Source organism: Serinus canaria, chromosome 15 (assembly GCF_022539315.1).
Source record: "Serinus canaria isolate serCan28SL12 chromosome 15, serCan2020, whole genome shotgun sequence".
NCBI lineage: Eukaryota > Metazoa > Chordata > Aves > Passeriformes > Fringillidae > Serinus > Serinus canaria.
Genome location: NC_066329.1, coordinates 9,510,463 through 9,530,659, shown reverse-complemented (window position 1 = coordinate 9,530,659; position 20,197 = coordinate 9,510,463). Strand labels below are relative to the sequence as shown.

The window sequence follows — 20,197 nt, the reverse complement described above, 5'->3', positions numbered from 1 at the left end:
GTTTTTCCTTTCTCTGAGGTTCAGAGAATGTGAAACCCAGAAATATTCTTGGGAAGAACTGTGCCTTGCTTTTCTCTGTGAAGAGAAACGTGGCTACAAGAGAAGACACCACTGGCCACCGAGCATAAAGTGCCAAACTCCTTCTATGTCTCTTGCAGAGCGACCCCGAGTTTGTCCAGTGGAAAAAGGAGCTGACAGAGGCTTTCACCGAGGCCCAGAGGTTGCTGCGCCGGGCTCCAAAGTTCCTCAACAAATCCCGCTCCACAGTGGTGGAGCTCTCGAAGCCCCCGCTCAGCCACAGGAACAGCAACGGGCTGTAGGAGACACCCACCACCTTCCCGCAGGGAGAGCTGCTTGGTGCACCTGCAGAGCGTCCCAGAATCCTTGTCAACGAATGACTTTGTGCAGTGCTGGAGGCGGGATGTGCCTGGAAGAGGAGGAGTTCCGTGTTTACAGCCTGGCCTGGGGCCAGGACTCTGTCTGCGGCAGGGGGGGACCCTGCCCCTGGCAGCAGCAGCAGCAGCAGCAGCAGCAGCGCTGGAGGTCACCAAGCCCAGAGGCTGCTCCTTGCTCCCCACCCCCGGCGGGGCCGAGCTCCGTCCCTCTGGAACTACTGATGGAAGGAAGGAAGAGGCTTTGTCCCTGCCGTGGCCTGGCTGGCAGGGGGGTGACGCTCCCGTGGTGACACCGACGGACCGTGGTGGGTGCCCCCCCTCGCTCTGTGGTGTTGCCGTGTCCTCGCCGACCATTACTGCTGACTCTCGGATCACCTTGCTCCATACTGCTGATGATCAACAGTGTGACTCTGATGCACTTCAAAGTACTGAATTCTTAACTGTCCTGTGGTTTAAATGTTATTGCTACTTCATGGGAGCGTTGAACTCGAATTATTCCCTGGGTTTGTTGTACTCACTAATAGTAGCTACCACCGTTTTGCTTCTTCTACGTATATGCAGTACTATAACTGACACAATAGAGTAATAATTGGTGAAGAGGAATTTATGGTAGCTTCATCTAGTGCTCTGTTGTATAAATTGACTATTTTAGCACAGTTTTTAAAGAGCAGATTCCTTTTGACAAGTTTACAGTGAACATAAAAAGACAGTTCTTTTCCATTTCAGGTCAACTGCACTTTTTAAAAAAAAAAAAGAAATTAAAAAGAAATGATTCAAATCCAGTGCATTCTAGAGCATGTGCTGGGTTCAGGTGTGTGTGGGTACCTCGGTACGTATCCCGGATCACTCCTCAGTCCTGGGACTCGGGATCCTCCTCTGCTGTACACAGGTGTGTTCCCATAGCATAGAAATCCCCAGAAATCCCCTGGAGCCTGGCCCAGGAGGTTTGTGCACATATCACAGCTCAGCTTGGGAAAGGAGCTCTCATTTTCTGTTCTGAAGAGTTCAAACTGCCCACAGTGAAAGCAGTGTGAGAAAACTGAGCATGGACGAGCTGATCAAATGCCAGCTTTATGTTAATCCTACCTGAGGCATCAGGGTGGAAAGTCTTGCTGAAGGAAAGATCTCACCCTGAGCTGTCCCACAGCTTCCCCAAGCTGGGCTTTGCCCTGGGTGTTGTGGTGGTTTCTGAGAGAGAGGTCAGGGCTGAACTTAAGCTGTTTTTCCAATTCAGTGAGCAGCTTAGAGAAGATTTTTCTTCCCAGCTCTCACAGTCCCTGAAGAGAGTGGAGCTGTGCCTGTGTCAGTGGGAGTAGAAGTTGTGCGTGGCTTGTGGAGCGTGTGTGGCTGTCAGATCCCCACAGAGTTCCTTGGAGAAAAGTAGGAAAAGTGGCTCTGTTTGCTTCTGCATGGGAGCTGGGTTTGCTGCACAGCTTGTGCAAACCCTGGCTGACCACCTGGGGCTGCACCAAAGGGAAAATGCATTCTGGAAAACACCCCCCTGAGAAAGTGGTTTCTTTCAGTGATTTCCCCCCCCCCTATTTATTTTCTAAATTATTCTGTGCAAACAGCACCAGCCTCTCTGTCATTCCTGTTGAGCATCTCAGCTCCTCTGCAAGGAGCAGTGTCAGAGGTGATTGGTGAAAGGTTGGACTTGATGATCTTGGAGGTCTCTTCTGACCTAAAATAATTCCATGATTCTTTGTGTGGTATTTAAAAAAATGTTTGGGATACAAAATGCCACATCCTGCTGGCTGTGGTTCAGTTTTCCCTACAATACCATGCAATGCTCTTATTTTTCTCCTTGATTTAGGAAAAAGCCCTCAGATGGTGTTAAAACCTTCTCACAGTTCTTGTGTAACTCGTTTTTACTTCCTTAGTCCCTGCTCAGTCCCATTCTTCTCCTTCAGTGATTTTCCATGGCTGGATTTCACTCTCACTCCCTGTCAGCAGATTCCAGTGTCAGTGAGGGAGGAACAGGTCATCAGCTGGGAAATTGTGCCTCAAACCCAGAGATTTTATATGAAATGAAGGCTGTGTATTGTCTTAGGGAAATACATTTATTTTGAAATGTGATGGAATTGGGATGGCCCTGGAATATTCTCATTATTGTGGTCTTTGCTGCCCCGTCCAACCTGCAGTGGGAGGGGCAGGAAAAGATTTGGATTTCTTTAGCCAGCTGTGATTTATTGACAGTTGAAAATAGCTTTATTTTTGTGACTTTTATCTAACTGTGCAGCTAGGAGAGGAGAGGTTATCACAGTACAAACTCCTGAATGAAGGTGGGGTCCCAGTGAGAGAGGGGGCTCTGTGTGGAAGTGCCGGTGTGGAGGGAGAGCTGGAATTGCACCCTCCAAACCAAGAAATCCTGGATACTGCCCCAGACTGCTCCTTCCTGGTGTAGGAACCAGAGTCTCTGAAGTTTTTGTTTTGGACAAAGATTCCTGGTGGTGTTAATCTGCAGGAGGGTCTTTGGCTGCGTGTTTGGGATCTCATTTATTTGCCAATTATTTTGCAAATTCATGAAACTGTTAAAGGAGCATTTACTGTGGGGTGTTTTTTGTGGTTTTTTTTTTCCCAATCCTTCATCCAAGTGTTGGCCATCCACTTCTCCAAGTGTAAATCTTCTTCCTCTTAGTTGTGTTTGATCTTTTTGTGTTCTTGTCCCTGGTCCAGCAGAGCCTCAGCTGCAGGCTCAGGGCTCCTTCCCAAAGTGCTGCTGTGAGAGAAGCTGGAGTAATGCTAGAGTGGATCCAGCTGGGATTGACATTCCTGGTATGTTCCCCCACCCCCCAGCAGGCTTCAAAAAATCTTGGAGCAGGCTAATAATAGCTGGAAGTGTGTCTGGGAAGGGAAGCCTGGCAGGTAGGGAGAGAGCAGCTTGGGGGATAGACCTTGGCTTAGTCACATTTGAGTTTTCCTGAATTTCTTGGGGCTGCCCTGAGCAGAGTCAGGAGTTGGACTCTGATGATCCTTTTGGGTCCCTTCCAGCTCAGGATATTCCAGGATTCTGTGATTCAGCACCTCCCCTTTAGAAACCCAGTGGAAGATTTTCCTCTCCCACTTCTACCAAGGGGGAAAAACCCAAAAATTGAATGGTGAGGTTGGGTTTGGCTTTGAGATAAATCAGGATAAATCAGGTGTGTGCAGCCCAGCGTGGAGGACCAGCCCCAGCACTGTCATTCCTGGGGTTTGCAGGGAATCAGCTCATGAGGAGTGAAATCCCTGGAGCTCGGAGTTGCTCTTTCCCTGGCAGCTGGTCAGCTTTAGGGACAGGTTCCTTGGTCCCATGTCCATATCCGTGTCCTGCAGCCGTTGGCACGGCGGTGTCACCCCCAGCACGTGGCAGTGACACGGCCACTCCCCCTCTGAGGTGTTTGCACCCAAAATATCCCCAGAGGAAGGACTGCTTGAAGTGTACAGTAGACAAGAAATTATTCCAGTGGTGTTGATTAATATAAGGAATGAGTCAGTTCTACGAATTAAAGAAAAAGAAAATCTGAGAAGCGTATTTTGACAAAGCATAGTATTAATTTTAATATTGTAAAAAAAAAAAAGGAAAATATCTAAAATATACAGAGAAAATATGTATATCCAAATGTCTGAGGAGTTTCAAGATAATCTACTTTTGTTTCCTGTTGGTTTCTATTCCATGGTGTACATATTGTGTGGATGGAACATCGGCTGTTTTAATACTATTGTTAAATTGTATTTTTATTTTGTGTTGAACTAATCATCACAGACTCAGCTTTATTTTGTTTATGTAAAGGTTGCTATGCTCTGTAGGTATAAACCCGAGAATTCTATTTTAACAGAAAAAGCATTTTATATTATTTATTAAATACATGTTTCTCCAACTTCTGACATTCCACAGAATTTCTGCTCCGTATCTGTATGGAAGTGGCAGCTCCTTTCAAACAGGATCAGCCAGCTTTATTCTGTTTTTCATGACAAAGTAGGGATAGATTTCCTGAGCCTGTGCAGCCCTTCTCTCCCTTCACAGGGATTCCAAGCTCAGTCAGGACCATCTCAGGTGGAAAACTGCAAATCCACCCCTCTGTGGGATATTTCCAAATTTCTCCTTTATCCCTCAGCATTCCCAGAGCAAGTGTTTATTCACAGGAATCTGTGCTGAGTTAAAGAGAATTAATGACCTGAATTGGGGCAAGGAGTCAGCGTGGTGTTTGATCCAGCTCAGCCATCAGGGAGTTGCAGAGTTCTGTCATTCCCAGGGGAAGGAGCGAGTGGAGGGAGAGCCTGGACCCAAAATGTCTTCGCTGGAGATGGGTTTGGCGTTTCAGGGGGATCACTTGATCCTTGAAAACAGGATCCTGAGGCAGGAGCAGTGCCAGATCACTGTCCTAGAGCCAGGGCCAGGGCGGGACCCTGCTTGGTGTCACATCTCAGGGGGGTGGCGGCCACCAGGGACCCTGCAGGGACTGTCCCTTGGCATGTGGGGAGGGTGACACTCAGGCAGGACCCCTCTGTGGTGCCATCTCCCCAGGAGCTGCCTCTGCTGGGCACATCTGGGCACACCTGCAGAGCCAACCCCAGCACCTCTGTCCCCAGTGAGGTACAGAAATAGCCCTTAATTTATCAGGTCACTCAGTTCCTAAAAATAATTCCAGTTGTGAGCCTGGCCTGTGCAGTTTGAGGAACACTTGAGGAATTCACATTGTGTGCTCTCAGTTTGCACTGTGGTGGGGCTGGGGGTCTGTGCTGGTCAGGGCTGATCCCCGTGGCATTTCTGGGTGAAATGTGGCATTTTCCATTGCCACATTTCCATTGCCACACTGCTGCTGAAGTTCTCTCTGTGCTGAGGGGGAATCCCTGCTGTGCTCTCTGGAGTAATCTCTGCCTTTTTTCCCTGTTTCCCTCTCTGATCCCATTGGATTTTGGGGTGAGCTGTAGCCCAAGCTGTTCCCGGAGGGAGGAAGGAGCTGGCAGTGCTGGTGGCATTGTGGCTCCTTAGTGTCACCCCTGGAAAGGTGCCGTGGTGGGAGCAGTGCTGCTGGCCTGGGATGTGTCCAGGCAGGGATTTGGCAGAGAACCTGGGGACAGCTGCAGGAAGGTGGCTTTGTCCAGGGCCAGGTTGGTCTGGGTTTGTGTTTCCAGGCTGGAAAAGGAGATGGGCTGAGGTATGGGCTGGGAAGAGGCTTTCCTGTTGGTAGCAGGCATCTTCTCCTCAGGGAAAGGGAGAGAGCAGACAATGGGTGAGAAGGCACCAAAAAAATGTGTGTGAAAAACAGAATAAAGCAGGAGCATCCTCAGAGAGGGGATTTGTGAGCACTTCCAGTGCCTCACTAGGTCCTTTAAAACAAAAAGGAGCAGATTCACACGAACAGCTACTCGCGATGAAGGAAACGATCGAAAGAGAACCTGTCCAAAATGTGTAATTAATGGTAAGCAAAGCCAGGATCTGTAAATAACTTTAGATATTGTATCGATGAGATCATTCCTTGTTTTATGTACTTGGCTCTTTCCATATTTATTGTGGGGAGGAGGCTCCCATGAGCTGTGGCCTCGCTCCTCACGGACTGTCCCGGAGTTTACAGCCCCGTCGTGGCGGGTGTGCCACCCTCGGTTCTTGCCGCCAGTATTTTTTTAACGGATTATTTTGGCACAGCTAAGCTGCTTCTGTGTGTTGGTCAGTACAACTGCTCTCCTACGACCAGACCCCAATAAAAACCGTCCTTTGCGTGTGTGTGCCTGTGTCCCGTTCTTTCCGTGTCACCCGTCCCTTCCCGCGCCCACCGCGAGGCTGTGCTGGGATGTACTGGGATGTTCTGGGATGTACTGGATGGACCCCACTGCCCCATGCACAGGTAAGTCCCTTCCCCCAGCCCTGTGCATGCTGTTTGTCCTGGTTTTACCAAGGGCTGTGTCCTGCAGGTGAGATGGTGCTGGCTGTGCCAGGACTGGGAGGTGTGTGACAGGTGACCAAGGGTGGCCTTTCATGAACAGTGGCCAGGCTTCCCTCTTGGCTGCAGTGCCACTTGGGAAGGATCATGGAAACCACATCCTCGTGCTGTTCCCAGGTGGGATTGGGATTGGTGAGATGCTCAGCCAACCTTCTGTCTCCTGCCAGGGGACTCCAGACTGACAATCCTGTTTCTTTCCTTACTACCAGAGCCATTCTGGCAGTGGGTGCCAGTGCCCTGGCTGTGTCCGTGGAGCTTTTGGGTCAGATGCTGAGTGGCCGAGGTGGGGACATTGCCCCTGTGCAGCTGGACTTGTCCTGAGCAGGTGACATGCACCCTGACTGGCTGTTGGGAGCTGGGACATGTGGGACACAGGTCCTGCTGGGCCCTGGGAGGGGGTCACCCTTTTCCCCATGTGGTCACCACGTGTCCACCGTGCTGCTCCCCTCCCACCTGCCCTGGCTGGGTGCTGACCACGCTGCTCTTGGTGCCAGGGGCTATTTTGAGCTCTGCTCCCAGGTCCTCCTCCAGCTCAGCCCCATTTCAGGGCTGGGGCTGGCAGGGGAACTGGGGTGCTCTGGGGAGCCCCGTGCTGGGCTCCCAGCCCTTGGTGTCCCCATCAGGCAGCACCAGAGGGCTCTGGGGGGGCTCACACCCAACCACAGCGTTTCCCCCATTTCTTCGGGGTGCAAAGGTGTGCACTAAGGAGGGCACGGGTGACACACGTGTGCTAGCTGGCGCAGAAGCCAAGGAACAGGAGGGCCCCGCGGTGCCACCGCCTCTCCCCAGCCGAGGCCCCGGTGCCACCGCCGCGGGTATTTTTAGCAGTGACATGTGTCACCTCAGCTGCCACCGCGGCGGGGGCGGGGGGAGGCGGCCGCTGACCCTCTCGGCGCTCCCCGCGCTGCCGCCGCCGCTCTCGGCTCGCCGGGATCCCGGTGCTGCCGTGGGACATCGGCACCCACCGCCCCCAGCAGGTACCGGCGCTCGGGGGACCCCGGGGTGGGTGGGGGTCGGGGTCCCCTCGGCCGGGAGGGCTATTTTTAGTCGGGGATGGATGGCGATAGAGGCAGCCCCGGCTCCGGGGGCGGCTTCCAGCCGTGGGGCTGTGCCGGGGAAAGAAACGCAGCGGTGGGAGCGGGCATGGGGACGGGGACGCTGCTCCCTGCCCTGTGCAGGGTGGTGGCTGGGGACCCCTCGGTGGCCTCGGCTCGTGGCACACACAAGGGTGGCAGCGGGTCCTGGGTGGCAGCAGGAGCGGGTCCCGAGTAAGGCCCGATCCGAACGGCCTCGGCCCGCCTGGGGCTGCGTCCCGAGCGGAGGGGGCGCGGTGCTGGTGGCGCTGGTCCCGCCGGTGCCACCCTGGGTTCTTGGTCAAGGCGCGTCCCCTCCGTGCCTCGGTTTCCCCGAGGAGGTTCCCTCTCCGGCCGGGGGGTGACAATGCCGTGTCGCTCGCTCCCTCCCTCCGGGCTCTGCGGTGCCATCGGGGCCGGTTCTCCCGGGACCGCAGAGCCCGGCTGGGGGGACAGCGCGGGGGCAGCGCCGGTCCCGGAGGGCACGTGGCGTTGGGGGCAGCCTCCCTGGAAGGCAAGTGACATTCCCAGCCCGCTCCTGGCCGCTCCTGCCCTTTACTGTACAAGGAGATGCGGCTGCCGGGGAGGCACAGCAGGGCCGGGCGAGCCCCGACGCGCTCGGTGCATGAATGATCCCGACAGGTGAAACCGCGCTCAGCCCCAAGTGGGGCACGGATGGGCTCCTGCGGCCACCCAGCCTGGGGCTGTGGGGTCCCACCTTCAATCACCCCCGTGCCACCAATCCTCTGTGCCGCCACCTCCCCACGCTGCCCTGGTGGCTGCTGGTGGCCTCCCTGTCCCCTGCCGTGTCCCAGTTGGTGCCGCGAGCTCAGGTGGGTAATGCCCGGTGTTAGGAAAATTAATCCACAAACACCAGAGGTTTCTGTCCAAAAAGGAGACAGAGAAGTCCTTTCTGGCTTTATTGAATAAAGGGAGAGGCCATGGGGCATTCCACTGGGATCCCTCCAATTTTTGGAGGACGCAGCCTCCTTTTATCCCAATTTCCCTGCCACATTTCCCTTCTCTCTTTCCTCATTGGCTCAGGTACCTGAGAGGTTCAGACTTCCTGATACACGTGATATCAAAGATTTCCCTCTAATGTATAACCCTCCCTTTTAACTTTTAATTCTTATGGAATTTAGGAGTTTTTCTTCCCCATTGTTTCTTTCACCTTTCAATGCCTAATTTCATTGATCAGCAAACCTCAAGTTTATTTGTAAAAGCAAATATCTTTTTCCATTCATCAATCAGTGGAACCCTTCCTATTGTTCCTTTTATTTCCCAGTGCTGGTTTTATCTCCCAGCAGACCCACAGCTTGTTTGTAAAGACAAATCCACCATTCCTCTCACCAGCAAGGTCAGGGTGCTGCCAGCCTGGCACAGCTCTGGGGCCAGCAGCAGCCCTGGCTAACTCTCTGCTCTCTCTCTGCCCGGCGTGTCCCCACGTGTCTCTGCACAGCACCGTCTGCCTCGCCACCACCATGGCCATCTCCTCACGCCTCGCGCTCTGGGAGCAGAAGGAAAGTCTTGGTCCTGGCTGGCACTGCTGCTGTTTTTGGGCTGGGTCTTTGGGCTGCCTGGGAGCTCAGTGCTGGGGGGTGTCACTGCAGCAGCCCCGGGGTCACGTCCCCACAGCTCCCTGTGCACTTCCTCGTGCTGTGCCCGGCCCCCTGGCTCTGGGCTCCCTCACAGCCTCAGTGCTCTGGTTTGAGTGATTTTTGCCTGCCTGGGTGAGCCTGTCAGGCAGGGTTTGATGCTGGTGCTGCTGCTGGAAAAGCTGTGGGGCTGGTTTTGCCCTGGGACCTGCAGGGCTGCATGTGGCTGTGGTGATGCTGGAGCTGCTTCTTGCCTGGTTGCAGCCAGGATGGTTCCTCTGGTGGCCACACCAGGGCTGCTGGCCCAGAGCAGAGCTGGCAGCGCTCGTGGGCTCCTGCTGTGCCAGCCCCTAGGGGCTGCACCGATCTGGGCGCTTCTCTCTGGCCTTTTCCTCTTGGTGCTTCTGCTCCCACAGCATCCCTGACCCAGCCTGGTGCCCTCAGCAGGAGCCTGGGCAGGATGCAGCGCTCAGCCCTGCTGCCACTAACAGGCCATGCTGGCTCCTGTCCCTGTGCCTGCCCTGTGACCCACCTGTGCTCCCAACCCCAGATTCGTGACGAGGACCGGGGGCCACCCCCCTCTGCACCCCCCCTGCTCCTGTCGGTCATCCCCGGGGGTTTCATCAAGCAGCTGGTGCGGGAGACCGAGCAGGAGGCCAAGGCGGCGCGGCGGAGGAAGGAGAGCAGGGTGGGCACCAAGGAGGAGGTGAGCACTGAAGGGACCTCGCAGCACAGGGCAGCTGGGTGTCCCCAGGTGTCCCCAGGTGTCACAGCAGGCTCCTCTCCTTTGCTTGGCAGCCCGCGGGGAAGGACGGAGAGACCCGAGGAGGGGCGGCCGGCGAGGGCTCGCTGAGGAACGGGCTGAAGGCAGAGGGGGACAAGGGGGTCACAGCCTCCCCCACAAACAAGGAGCTGTCCCCTGTGTTGGGGACTGTCCCCAGCAAAACCCCTGCCCCTGCACCTGGCCCAGCAGCGCCTGTCCCCAAACCAGCAGAGACACCCCCCAAAAAAGCAGAAATATCCCCCAAAACAGCAGCACCTGCCCCCAAACCGGCAGAGACACCGTCCAAAAAAGCAGAAATATCCCTGAAAACAGCAGTGCCTGTCCCCAAACCGGCAGAGACACCCCCCAAAAAAGCAGAAATATCTCCCAAAACAGCAGCACCTGCCCCCAAACTGGCAGAGACGCCCCTAAAAAGAGCAGAGATCCCCTGCAAACCAGCAGAGACACCCTCAAAACCAGCAGAGAGATCCCCCAAAACAGCAGAGGCTTCTTCCAAACCATCAGACACCACTCCCAAACCAGCAGAGACCCCTCACCCAGGGGCTCCCAAGGTGGGAAAGCTATCGTGGCCCAGGAAGAGCCTCAAGGATTCCTTCCTGGGGGGCAGCCCCCCAGCTCCAGCCCCTGCACCCAGCCAGGGCCCCCAGCGTGGCAGCAAAATCCCAGTGAAGGAAGGGGACGTGCCCAAGGGGACAATCCCTGAGAGCACCAAGGAGAAGGGGACAATCCCTGAGAGCACCAAGAAGGAGAAAGGGACAATCCCTGAGAGCACCAAGAAGGAGAAGGGGACAATCCCTGAGAGCACCAAGAAGGAGAAAGGGACAGTCCCTGAGAGCACCAAGGAGAAAGGGACAATCCCTGAGAGCACCAAGAAGGAGAAAGGGACAATCCCTGAGAGCACCAAGGAGAAAGGGACAATCCCTGAAAACACCAAGAAGGAGAAGGGGACACTCCTGAGGCACGAGGAGCCCCCAGCTAAGGTGAAAGCCCAGAGGGAGCTGTTGTCAGGCAGGAAAGAAGCAGAGAAGATGAAGAAAGATGTTGGAGGTGGCAAGAAGGAGCCAAGGGAGATCAAAAAGCCTGAAAAAGCCACAGACAAGTCAGAGGGTCTCAAGGGCGAGCCGGGAGGAATCCAAGAGAAGTCCTCAGATGTGGGAAAAGAGGTGGGGAAGGTGAAGGAAGAGCTGGGAAAGGGTAAAGAGGTGCTGAAAGGGAGCAAAGGGATTGGCAAGAGCACAGGCAAGGACCAGGCTGAAGAAACATCGGGAAGGAGCCAAGAGATGAGTAAGAGCACGGAAAAGGACCAGGATGAAGAGGCATCGGGCGAGAGCACGGACAAGGACCAGGTAATGTGTGGGGTGTTATCCTGGTTTTGGGGCACTGGTGCAGGTTTTGGTTTCATGCAGCTCCTCCCTTTCCCATGGGCTGGGGCTGGTGGCCAAGCCTGGATGGGCAGGAGTGTGGAAACACCTCTGTCCGTGGGGCAAAGGCAGTTTGTCCAGCTCAGTTTTCCCCCTGCTCCTGCCCAATTCCCCTCTCTCCTCCCCCCAGGCTCCGAGGGACGTTTGGTACGAAGCAGAGAAGGTGTGGCTGATCCAGCAGGACGGGTTCACCCTCGGTAACTCTCCCTGCTCTGCCCTGGGTGAGGCATGGTGGGAGCAGAGCTGGCTCTGGGCGCTGTGCCCCGCTCTCAGAATCCCTGTGGTCAGAGTGACTCTGAGATGTGTACAAGCTGCTTTTCCCCAGCCTGGCTGTCAAAGGAGGAGTCAGGATTCTTTTGTTCTTGTTCTCAAGGTTGTTTATTTTTTCTGTTATCTGTAAAATTCTTTCTCTGACCCGCTGAGGTCTGTCCAGCAGGTCGGGTTGAGGCACACTGCCCACCTCAGAGGTGGGGTTAGCTTTTTATCCTAAAAACAACATGTACATTATTTACAATAACTTTCCAATACCTATCACCTGTGTTAGACAGTGAGCTTCTACTCTAAACCAGTCTAAAAGTGCCAGCATCACCCAGAAGATGGAGGCTAGGAATGAGAAGGAAAAAGGACAGGGCACACCCAAATTCTTCCATCTTGGGACCCCGAGCCCCCATTCTAAAAACCTCAAAAGTCAATTTTCACCCCGTAACAAACTATTATTCTACTTAAACTCTTTTGACTTGTAATTCTTCATATAAAGGTTGACAATTTTTTTTTTCCAAAGGCTCAATCAAAGGCACAGGGGTCTTGGGCTCCAGGGCAGCCAGAGGCACTTCCTGGGTTCCAACACCCCGGTGGGTCGGGGTTGGGTTTGGCCCCGGGGCTGGCTCTGTCCAGGCTGCCCCACCCCAGATACACTCACCAGCCTTTCCTTCAGCCACACAGCTGAAGCCAGACGTGGGGACACCGGAGCTGCCGGCAGGGAGGGTGAGAGTGCGCCGGGATGAGGATGGCACTGTCACCGAGGTGGACGAGGACAGCGTGCAGAGGGTGAGCCCCTTCCCCGGGCTGGGCATGCAGGGACAGTGCCAGGGCACAAAGATGCTTGTCCAGCCATTGCCCCCCTTGGGCTGGCTGTGCCCAAGGTGTCAGGGTGCCAGCGGGTCTGGCACAGCCCTGCCGTGACAGCAGAGCTCGAAGGGTCTCTGGCTCCCTTCCCCAGACCAACCCCCCCAGCCTGGACCAGGCCGAGGATCTGGCCGCTCTCATCAGCCTCAACGAGTGCAGTGTCATGAACACGCTGCGGCAGCGCTTCCGAGCCCGCCTGCCCTGTACCTACGCGGGGCCCAGCCTGGTGGCCATCGCCACCGGCCCCGCGCCCGCCGACGGCGCCGGGAAGGTGAGAGAAGGGACAGGGGGCAGCGGGATCCCCCATGGGAAGCGGCCACCAGCCCTCCTGGGGATAGTGGCGGAGGACGCCGGGCGGGATGGGGCCGGCAGGTGGCACCGTGGGATCGTCACAGTGCGGGGACAGTCGGGACCGGGGATGTTCTGGGGACATTCGGGACTGTGGTTGCTCTGGGGACCTTCGGGACCGGGGATGCTCTGGGGAAATCTGGGACCAGGGATGCTCTGGGGACATTTAGAACCGGGGTTGCTCGGGGGACTGGGAACACTCTGGGGACATTCGGGACTATGGTTGCTCTGGGGACGTTCGGCCCAGGGTTGCTCTGGGGAAATCTGGGACCAGGGATGCTCTGGGGACATTCAGGACCGGGGTTGCTCTGGGGACATTTGGGACTGGGAATACTCTGGGGACTTGTGGGGACTTGGGATGCTCTAGGAACACTCGGGACCAGGGATGTTTTGGGAGGGGGATGCTCTGGAGATACTGATGGCCAGGAGTGCTTGGACTTGGGGCTGGGGGAGCTCTGAGGACTCAGACTCGGGAAGTTCTGCACCCTGGGGAGAAACCATCACCCTGAGTGTGAACACCTTCAGGATTTCCACCATGAGAAGCCTGTTTGGGATGTCTCTATCACCCTCTCCCTGCCCGCAGATTCCCAGAGGGAAGCGGGACAACCTCCCCCCACACATCTGCTCGCTGGCACACAGAGCCTACAGGAACCTGCTGCTGCAGCGCCAGGACCAGGCCATCGTCCCCCTGGGGCACAGCGGGGCTGGCAGGACCCAATGCTGCCAGAGAGCCCTGGAGTACCTGGTGGGCACGGCGGGCAGCCTGGATGGCAGGGTGTCAGGTATGGGCAGGGTGCCTGGTGTGGGCTGGGCAGGGTGCCAGGGGTGGGCAGGCTCTCAGGTACAGGCAGGCTCTCAGGTAATGGGCAGGGATGGCACTGGGTGCTCGGTGCAGAGGCTGTGCAAGCTGGGGGCACACAGCCACACCAAAACCTGGGTTTGTGCCCCCTGGGGTGGCTCCGAAGCAGCCGGTGTAGCCTCGAGTGCCACTGTCCCCGTGGCAGACTCAACAGATTTGCTGCTTGGACCAGCAGCAGGGTGAGCAGCAGGAGGGAATCACTCGAGTGGCTCCGGTGCTCGGGGCAGCGCTTTCACACCTGCTCGGGTTACCGGTGACGCTGCTCGGCTGGCAGGGGGCAGGGCTGGATTTCACAGCTCTCGGGTACACCATGCTCTTGCAAAGGGCTGAGGGATGGCCTGGAACAGGCTGGACAGGCTGGCATGTCCCCTTGCTGTCAGTGACAACCGGTGTGGGATGCTGACCCCACACCCGCGCAGTTCCCCGGGGCTGGGACAGAGCCCAGAGGAGCAGCAGAGGTGAGGCAGGAGGAGACACCTCCTCCAGAGCTGCAGGGTGGCTCAGGGGGCTCTGCTGGTTGTTTTGCAGTGGAGAAGATCCAGGCCATGTTCACAGTGCTGGGAGCCTTTGGGTCGGTGACCACCAGGCACAGCAGCAGCTCCACGCGCTTCTCCATGGTCCTGTCGCTGGATTTCAGTGCCACTGGCCAGGTCACTGCTGCTCACCTCCAGGTACCTGTCACCTGCTGAGATGGGAGGGCTCTGCCTGAAAATGGGGGTCCTTGGGGTGGGGATGAGCCACCCTTGAGCTTCACTTCCCAGCCAGGATGGGCACGAGGGATGATGCCCTGCTCCCTGCTCTGCTCCCTGCTCTGCTCCCTGCTCCTCCTAACCAGAGGTGCCCAAATGGCCCCAAAGGAGCAGAAGCTCTGTCAGCAGCATGGCAGGGTCCCCCCAGCCTGTCCCTGTCCCTGGCAGGGAGCTTGGGGCAGTGCTGGGATGAAATGTTGATGAGGAAATGTATAATTCAGCATTTCATTAGCAGCACCTCACCACCCCTGGAGCTGAGCCTCAGAGGGCTTTTATCACTGTCAGGGCTCTTATCAAAGGCTCTTTAATCAGAGCTGCCCATGCCCCTGGGCCTTGTCTGAGGGAGAAGGGGGCTGGAGCCTTGTCTGCTCCTGGGGAGCACCAGCACTTCCCACTGCTGGCCCTGCTCTGCCCTGGGCACCCACGGGGAGCTGGTGGCCTGGGGGAGCTGTCCTTGTGCAGGAATGTCCCCATCAGAACCATCAGAACCACCCTGGCATGTCCGTGGGACAGTCTGGGGTGGGGTCCCCCAGCTCTGCAGACTCATTGCTGCCTCCAGTGCTGGCACTGAACCCTTTGGTGAAGCTGGAGCTGGGCTGGGCTTGTCTGGAGCCCAGGCAATGACTTTTACCCAATGCTGCAGCATCTTTGCTGGGGCTGTGGCACTGCCCAGACCCCTGGGAGCTCAGAGGGACCTTGGGTGTTGCTTTCATGCACTCAAGTCGCTCCTTGATGCCTGGATCGTGATTCAGCTCTTGCTTGCACAGCCCTGGGTGGGAAGAGCAGCCCCCAAACCCAGCTGAGTCCCTGCAAGGAGAAATCCAGCCCCTCCATGGCAGCATCTCCCCATGTCCCTGTCCCCTTTTCCCTCCCCAGACCTTGCTGCTGGAGAGGATCCGTGTTGCCCAGCAGCCCGAAGGAGAGAGCAGCTTCAACATCTTCCCACTGCTGCTGGCAGGGCTGGATGTGGCAGAGAGGTGGGTGTGACAGCTGTTCAGAGATTCCCCATCCTTCATAACCAAATTCCCTCCATCCGTGGGGTTTGGAGACCCCCTGATAAGAGATTGTGAGAGCAATTGCATGAACGGGATCTTTCTGCACATGGAGAGATTTTCTCTGAAATGAGGGCACTTCCTGGTGCCCCTCCACTAAAGCTGAAATTGGGGTGATAAATGACACAGAGATCCCTTTCCCTCTCACTTCTGGTTCCCACCAGGCTGTGTCCCCAGGAGAAGGCTCCAGCTGATGTCCCTGCATGGGGCAGTGCTGTGGTGGCCTGTCCCATCCAGGCCCCTCAGATGGTGGCTGGGGGTGCTGAGGGCAGCCAAGGAGGGAGCCTGACTCTCATTTTTTTTGTGACTTCTCCCAGGACGATGCTGCACCTGCACCAGGTGGCTGAGAGCAATTCCTTTGGGATCAAACCCTTCACAAAGGTAGGGAGAGGGAAATGCTGAGGTGGGGTGGTGCAGGGCACCCCCTTGGTCACCACCAGCTGGAGGATGACTTGGATTCCCTGGTTTCTCATGATGATGCCACTGTACTGGGAGCCTGGAGGGGAGGGAGGGGATGTTGGGATGTGAGGAAGGGTCTGCCCAAAGAGCAGCACCCCTCTGCTGGGACTGGGGCTGCCCTTCCTGGGATACCACAGCCACCTTGGGAGCAGATCCTGCTGCTCCAGGGTCACCTACCCCTGATGTTCCCCTGCTGCAGCAACTCCCAGGGGTGAGAGCATCCTTTGGGCAGCCCAGAAGGTGAATTTTAGGGGTTAAAGCTCCACAGCTGACTCCCACCTCCAGCCCCTCATTAGTCTGAGCTGTCTGCAGAGCCCCAGCAGATTGTCCACGAGCCAAAGTGCTGGGATGAATCGCAGCAATTTGCAGTTACATCATCTACTGATGAATCCAATATTCCATCTTCATTAGGGAGCTCCTGCTCCCCTTTGGCAGCCAGAGGAACTGACTGCTGGAGCAGCAGCTCCACGGAGGGCACAGCAAGCTCCTCACCCTGCTGATGCAGCAGACTTGGGTTCAGAGATGGGGTTTTACCCTCCTTTCACAGCTCTGATTTCGGGGGATTTGCCAGCCCAGAGATTCCCCTGTTCCCTGCCAAGGTGGGATGCTGCCTGCTGGAGCTGGTGGCCCCTGGCCCCACGGAGCAGCCCCAGCTCAGGGGCTGCAGAGGGGTGTCTGTGGTGGGAGGTGGCAGGTGAGGTCCTGCTGGTGGCCAGGAGCTGCTCAGCTCTGGGCAGGAGTGAGGGGACAGGGCTGGCCTCTGGAAGGTGTCCCTGCCATGGCTTGGAAGGAGATGAGCTTTAAGGTCCCTTCCAACCCAATCCGTGGGTTTTGGGTGATTCCATGATATAAAACACCCACCTCCAGCTGCTGCTCTGTAGACACCCATGAAGTGGGAATTTCATGTCCTTGTGTGACAAGGTGATGCACCCAGCTTGCTCCTAACACCAGGCACCCCAGGAACCTGCCTGTGGTGGTGTTTGAGGGTCCCCAGGATGAGGGAAGAGGTGAGAATCTTGACTCCATGTTTTGGAAGGCTGATTAATATTATATATTAATTATAATATAATATAATATAATAGTATAGTATAGTATAGTATAGTATAGTATAGTATAGTATAGTATAGTATATAATAGTATATTATATTATAGTATAGTATAGTATAGTGTATTATAGTATAGTATAGTATAGTGTATTATAGTATATTATAATATTATCATATATCAGATATCATATATCATATCCTAATGATATACTAAAACTATACTAAAGAAAGAGAAAGGAGACATCAGAAGGCAAGCAAAGAAAAGGAATAGATAATAAAATCTTGTGACTGACCAGAGTCCGGACACAGCTGGCTGTGGTTGGTCATCAAGTAGAAACAATTCACATGCTGGGTAAACAATTCTCCAGATCACATTCCAAAGCAGCAAAACACGGAGAAGCTGAAGCTTCCCAGCTTCCTGGGAGAAGAGATCCTGGCAAAGGGATTTTTCAGAAAATATGTCTGTGACACCTGCTTCACCACTTGCTCCAAACTTTCTGCGGTTCCCTTGCTGTCCTGGTGGTTTCCCTCTCCCTTCTGCGGGGCACGGTGCCCAGCAGAGGCAGTGACACCCCTGGCTCTGTCCCCCTGCAGCCTGAGGACAAGCAGAGAGCCTTGGTGGCCTTCTCCCAGCTGCGGGCAGCCATGGGCACGCTGGGCATCACCGCGGAGGAGCAGGCGGCCGTGTGGCGTGTCCTGGCTGGGATCTACCACCTGGGAGCTGCTGGAGCCTGCAAAGGTGAGGGCAGTCCTGCCTCTGCTTCCCTCACACCTCGTGGCTGAGCTTGAGAGGGGTGGGAGCGTGTCCTGGCAGGGATCAGTGCTGGGGGTGTGCGGCTCATCCCAAGGCTGCTCTGTTTGTGGTGGCTCCAAGTTCTTCCGTGCTCCTCCTGCATGGTGGGAGGGGGGATGCTGGTGTCCTCCCTGCTTCTGGGGCAGCTCTGTCCTTGCCACACAGGGACAGGGCAGGGGCTGCTGGGTGTTGTGGTATTTTTGGGGTCCCCAGATGAAAGGGGGAAATGATGGATCTGACTCCGTGTTCTTAGGAAGGGTAATTTATTATTTTATGTTATTATTTTATATAAAAGAATGCTACACTAAAACTATACTAAAGAATAGAAAAGGATACAGACAGAAAGCTAAAAGATAATGATGAATCTTGTGACTCTCCAGAGTCTGACACAGCCTGTGATTGGTCATTAAGTCAAACCAATTCACCTGTTGGATAAACAATCTCCAACCACATTCCAAAGCAGCAAAACACGGGAGAAGCCAAAGAGATAATATTGTTTTCTTTTTTCTCTGAGGCTTCTCAGCTTCCCAGGAGAAGAATCCTGGGCAAAGAGGATTTTTCAGAAAATGTGATGGTGACAGGGCGTCACCTCATGCCAGCTCCCTGGGAAGGACTGGGGTGGGTGACTCCTTTGTTGGCACGTTGTCCCCAATGACACCATGAAGGGACAGCTTCAGGTAGCACTAATTTCATCATCTCTTGAGTGTCTACCACAGGAACTGAATTATAATAGGCTGAGTCTGGATGGAGATTGTATTTATAGAGACTTTGTTAATACAGACAGGCAGAAATTGCCTTATCCCTTACAAATGATTTTAGGACGTGCTCAAACCCATTTCAGAGGCAGCCACATTGATTTACACACTTCAGTTTATGAGGGCTGCATAAAGGCTGCCATAAACTAAGGCACAGACATTTATAAATGTCTCTGCAACATGTCATAACACATCTTATGGTAATTTATGCCATTAATCATTTATTAATTATTTTAAAAGGATAGATGCTGTCATGACTTACAGTGAGTTCTTTTTTCTCCTTCTTTCTGGTGTTCTCTTTCCTCATCTCCATCTACCTTAACGCCCTTCCAGCTTTTATCCATGACCCTGTGCTCTCAGGCTGATGAGTGTCAGAAGGCTCTTGGCCAAAAAATTTGAAAGTCTTTCAGCCCTGTGGGTTTTCAGGAGAGCAGATTTTGGAGACTTGTCTCATTTTGGGAGTGCCCAGCTCTGTGGCAGGTGGAGGGGTGGTCATGGGGAGCTTTGCTTTGCTCAGACTTCCTGCACATTCTGCCCTCAGCCCCCTGTAGGTCAGTCTGGGAGGGAATGGAATGCTGTAGCCAGCAAATGCTGCTCCATCCTCTGAGCAGGAGCAGGAATGGGAGTAGCAGACCCAGGCAGGGCTGCAGCTCTGAGCACTCTCTGGTGTGGGATTAACAAGCAGATCATGTCTCAGTGTCGCTCACTCTGGTATCGATTCCCCCACCGTGTGTCAACAAAAGGGGAGGAATGAAAGGAAATATGGATAAAAAATGGATCAAAGCCGGGTGGAGCAAAAGTCTCAGTGGGGGTGACGACTCTTTTAATGTGGTTAAACCTGTCTCCCGATAGCCATCTCTTCCCTTCCCCTTTCATGCCCTTTGATGTTGTGTATTCCAAATCCTCTCCTTGAAATCTCGCCGAAGGGCGCCTCAGCACTGCTTTTCCAGGGCATTCAGGAGCTCAGCCGGGCGCCTCCTCCATCCCCATCTCCATCCCTGGCCCCAGCACGTGTTAAACAGGCCCCAGTGTGGGCTAAAGGCACCTTTTTCCCTTCTCTCCTCACCCATTCAGTTTGTGCAGGAATAAACCAGGAGGGAACAGCACCACCTCTCCCTGGCTGGGGGTGGAAAATGCATTTGCAGCTACAAAAACGCTGAGAAGAAAAGGCTGAATTTCAAAAGCTCCTTCTGCTCTGCCCCAGCGTCAGCCCTCCCCGCTGCCTTTGAAACCTATTAGAGCAGCTCTTTTATTAGGAAAGCAGCCTGGCAGCTGGAGGCCAGCAGGGCACCCCGGGCACCATTCACCTGAGTGCTCCAGTCCCTTTGTGGGCTGCAGAAAATCCCCTGGTTTAATTTATTTGCTGTCCCTGTAAGCCGAAGGGAGGTTTGGGGCGCAGCGGGGGCGGCGTTCAGCTCGCTCTCACGCTGTCCTTTTGCTGCCTGACATCAGAATATCAGAATATCAGGATATCAGAATAAAGCTTTGTGGCTCCCAGCTCCCTGTGGGCTTCCCAGCACGCACCTGTAATGGAGGTGGCTGCCATTCCAACCCTCCTGGTGCTGCCACAGCTGTGTCAGGAGTCACTCCAAAGCCCCTGGCACAGCGAGGCTGCTGCAAATCCAGCCTCCAGAACTCCTCTGGATGGAGGAAAACCACAGGGCAGGAGGGCTGGAACACAGGGCAGGGGGCAGGTGGGGGACACTCACTGAGCTGCTCCAAACCCTGCAGAGGTCAGGGACACCAGGGCAGCAGGAGGGACAGGAGCACCCAGACAGCCAGGAGGGAATTTTGGGGTCAGTGAGACCACCAGCAATAGCCC

General features: G+C 55.0%; 2 protein-coding genes across 2 annotated transcripts in view; both read left to right on the top strand.

The window, feature by feature from the left end:
• Positions 1-6,099, top strand: part of GRK3 (G protein-coupled receptor kinase 3) — a 61,045-nt gene extending 54,946 nt beyond the window's left edge. The window contains exon 21 of the mRNA XM_050980513.1: positions 159-6,099. Within this exon, the coding sequence (XP_050836470.1) occupies positions 159-320 (162 nt within the window). The 3' untranslated portion in view covers positions 321-6,099. The remainder of the gene's footprint in view (positions 1-158) is intronic.
• A 1,104-nt stretch (positions 6,100-7,203) lies between these two features.
• Positions 7,204-20,197, top strand: part of MYO18B (myosin XVIIIB) — a gene marked incomplete at its 5' end in the record, with an annotated part of 57,409 nt that continues 44,415 nt past the window's right edge. The window contains 11 exons of the mRNA XM_050980738.1: positions 7,204-7,293; positions 9,535-9,690; positions 9,783-11,114; positions 11,320-11,386; positions 12,124-12,236; positions 12,409-12,585; positions 13,246-13,444; positions 14,050-14,192; positions 15,147-15,247; positions 15,640-15,703; positions 17,422-17,566. Coding sequence (XP_050836695.1) covers positions 7,204-7,293; positions 9,535-9,690; positions 9,783-11,114; positions 11,320-11,386; positions 12,124-12,236; positions 12,409-12,585; positions 13,246-13,444; positions 14,050-14,192; positions 15,147-15,247; positions 15,640-15,703; positions 17,422-17,566 — 2,587 coding nt within the window. The remainder of the gene's footprint in view (positions 7,294-9,534; positions 9,691-9,782; positions 11,115-11,319; positions 11,387-12,123; positions 12,237-12,408; positions 12,586-13,245; positions 13,445-14,049; positions 14,193-15,146; positions 15,248-15,639; positions 15,704-17,421; positions 17,567-20,197) is intronic.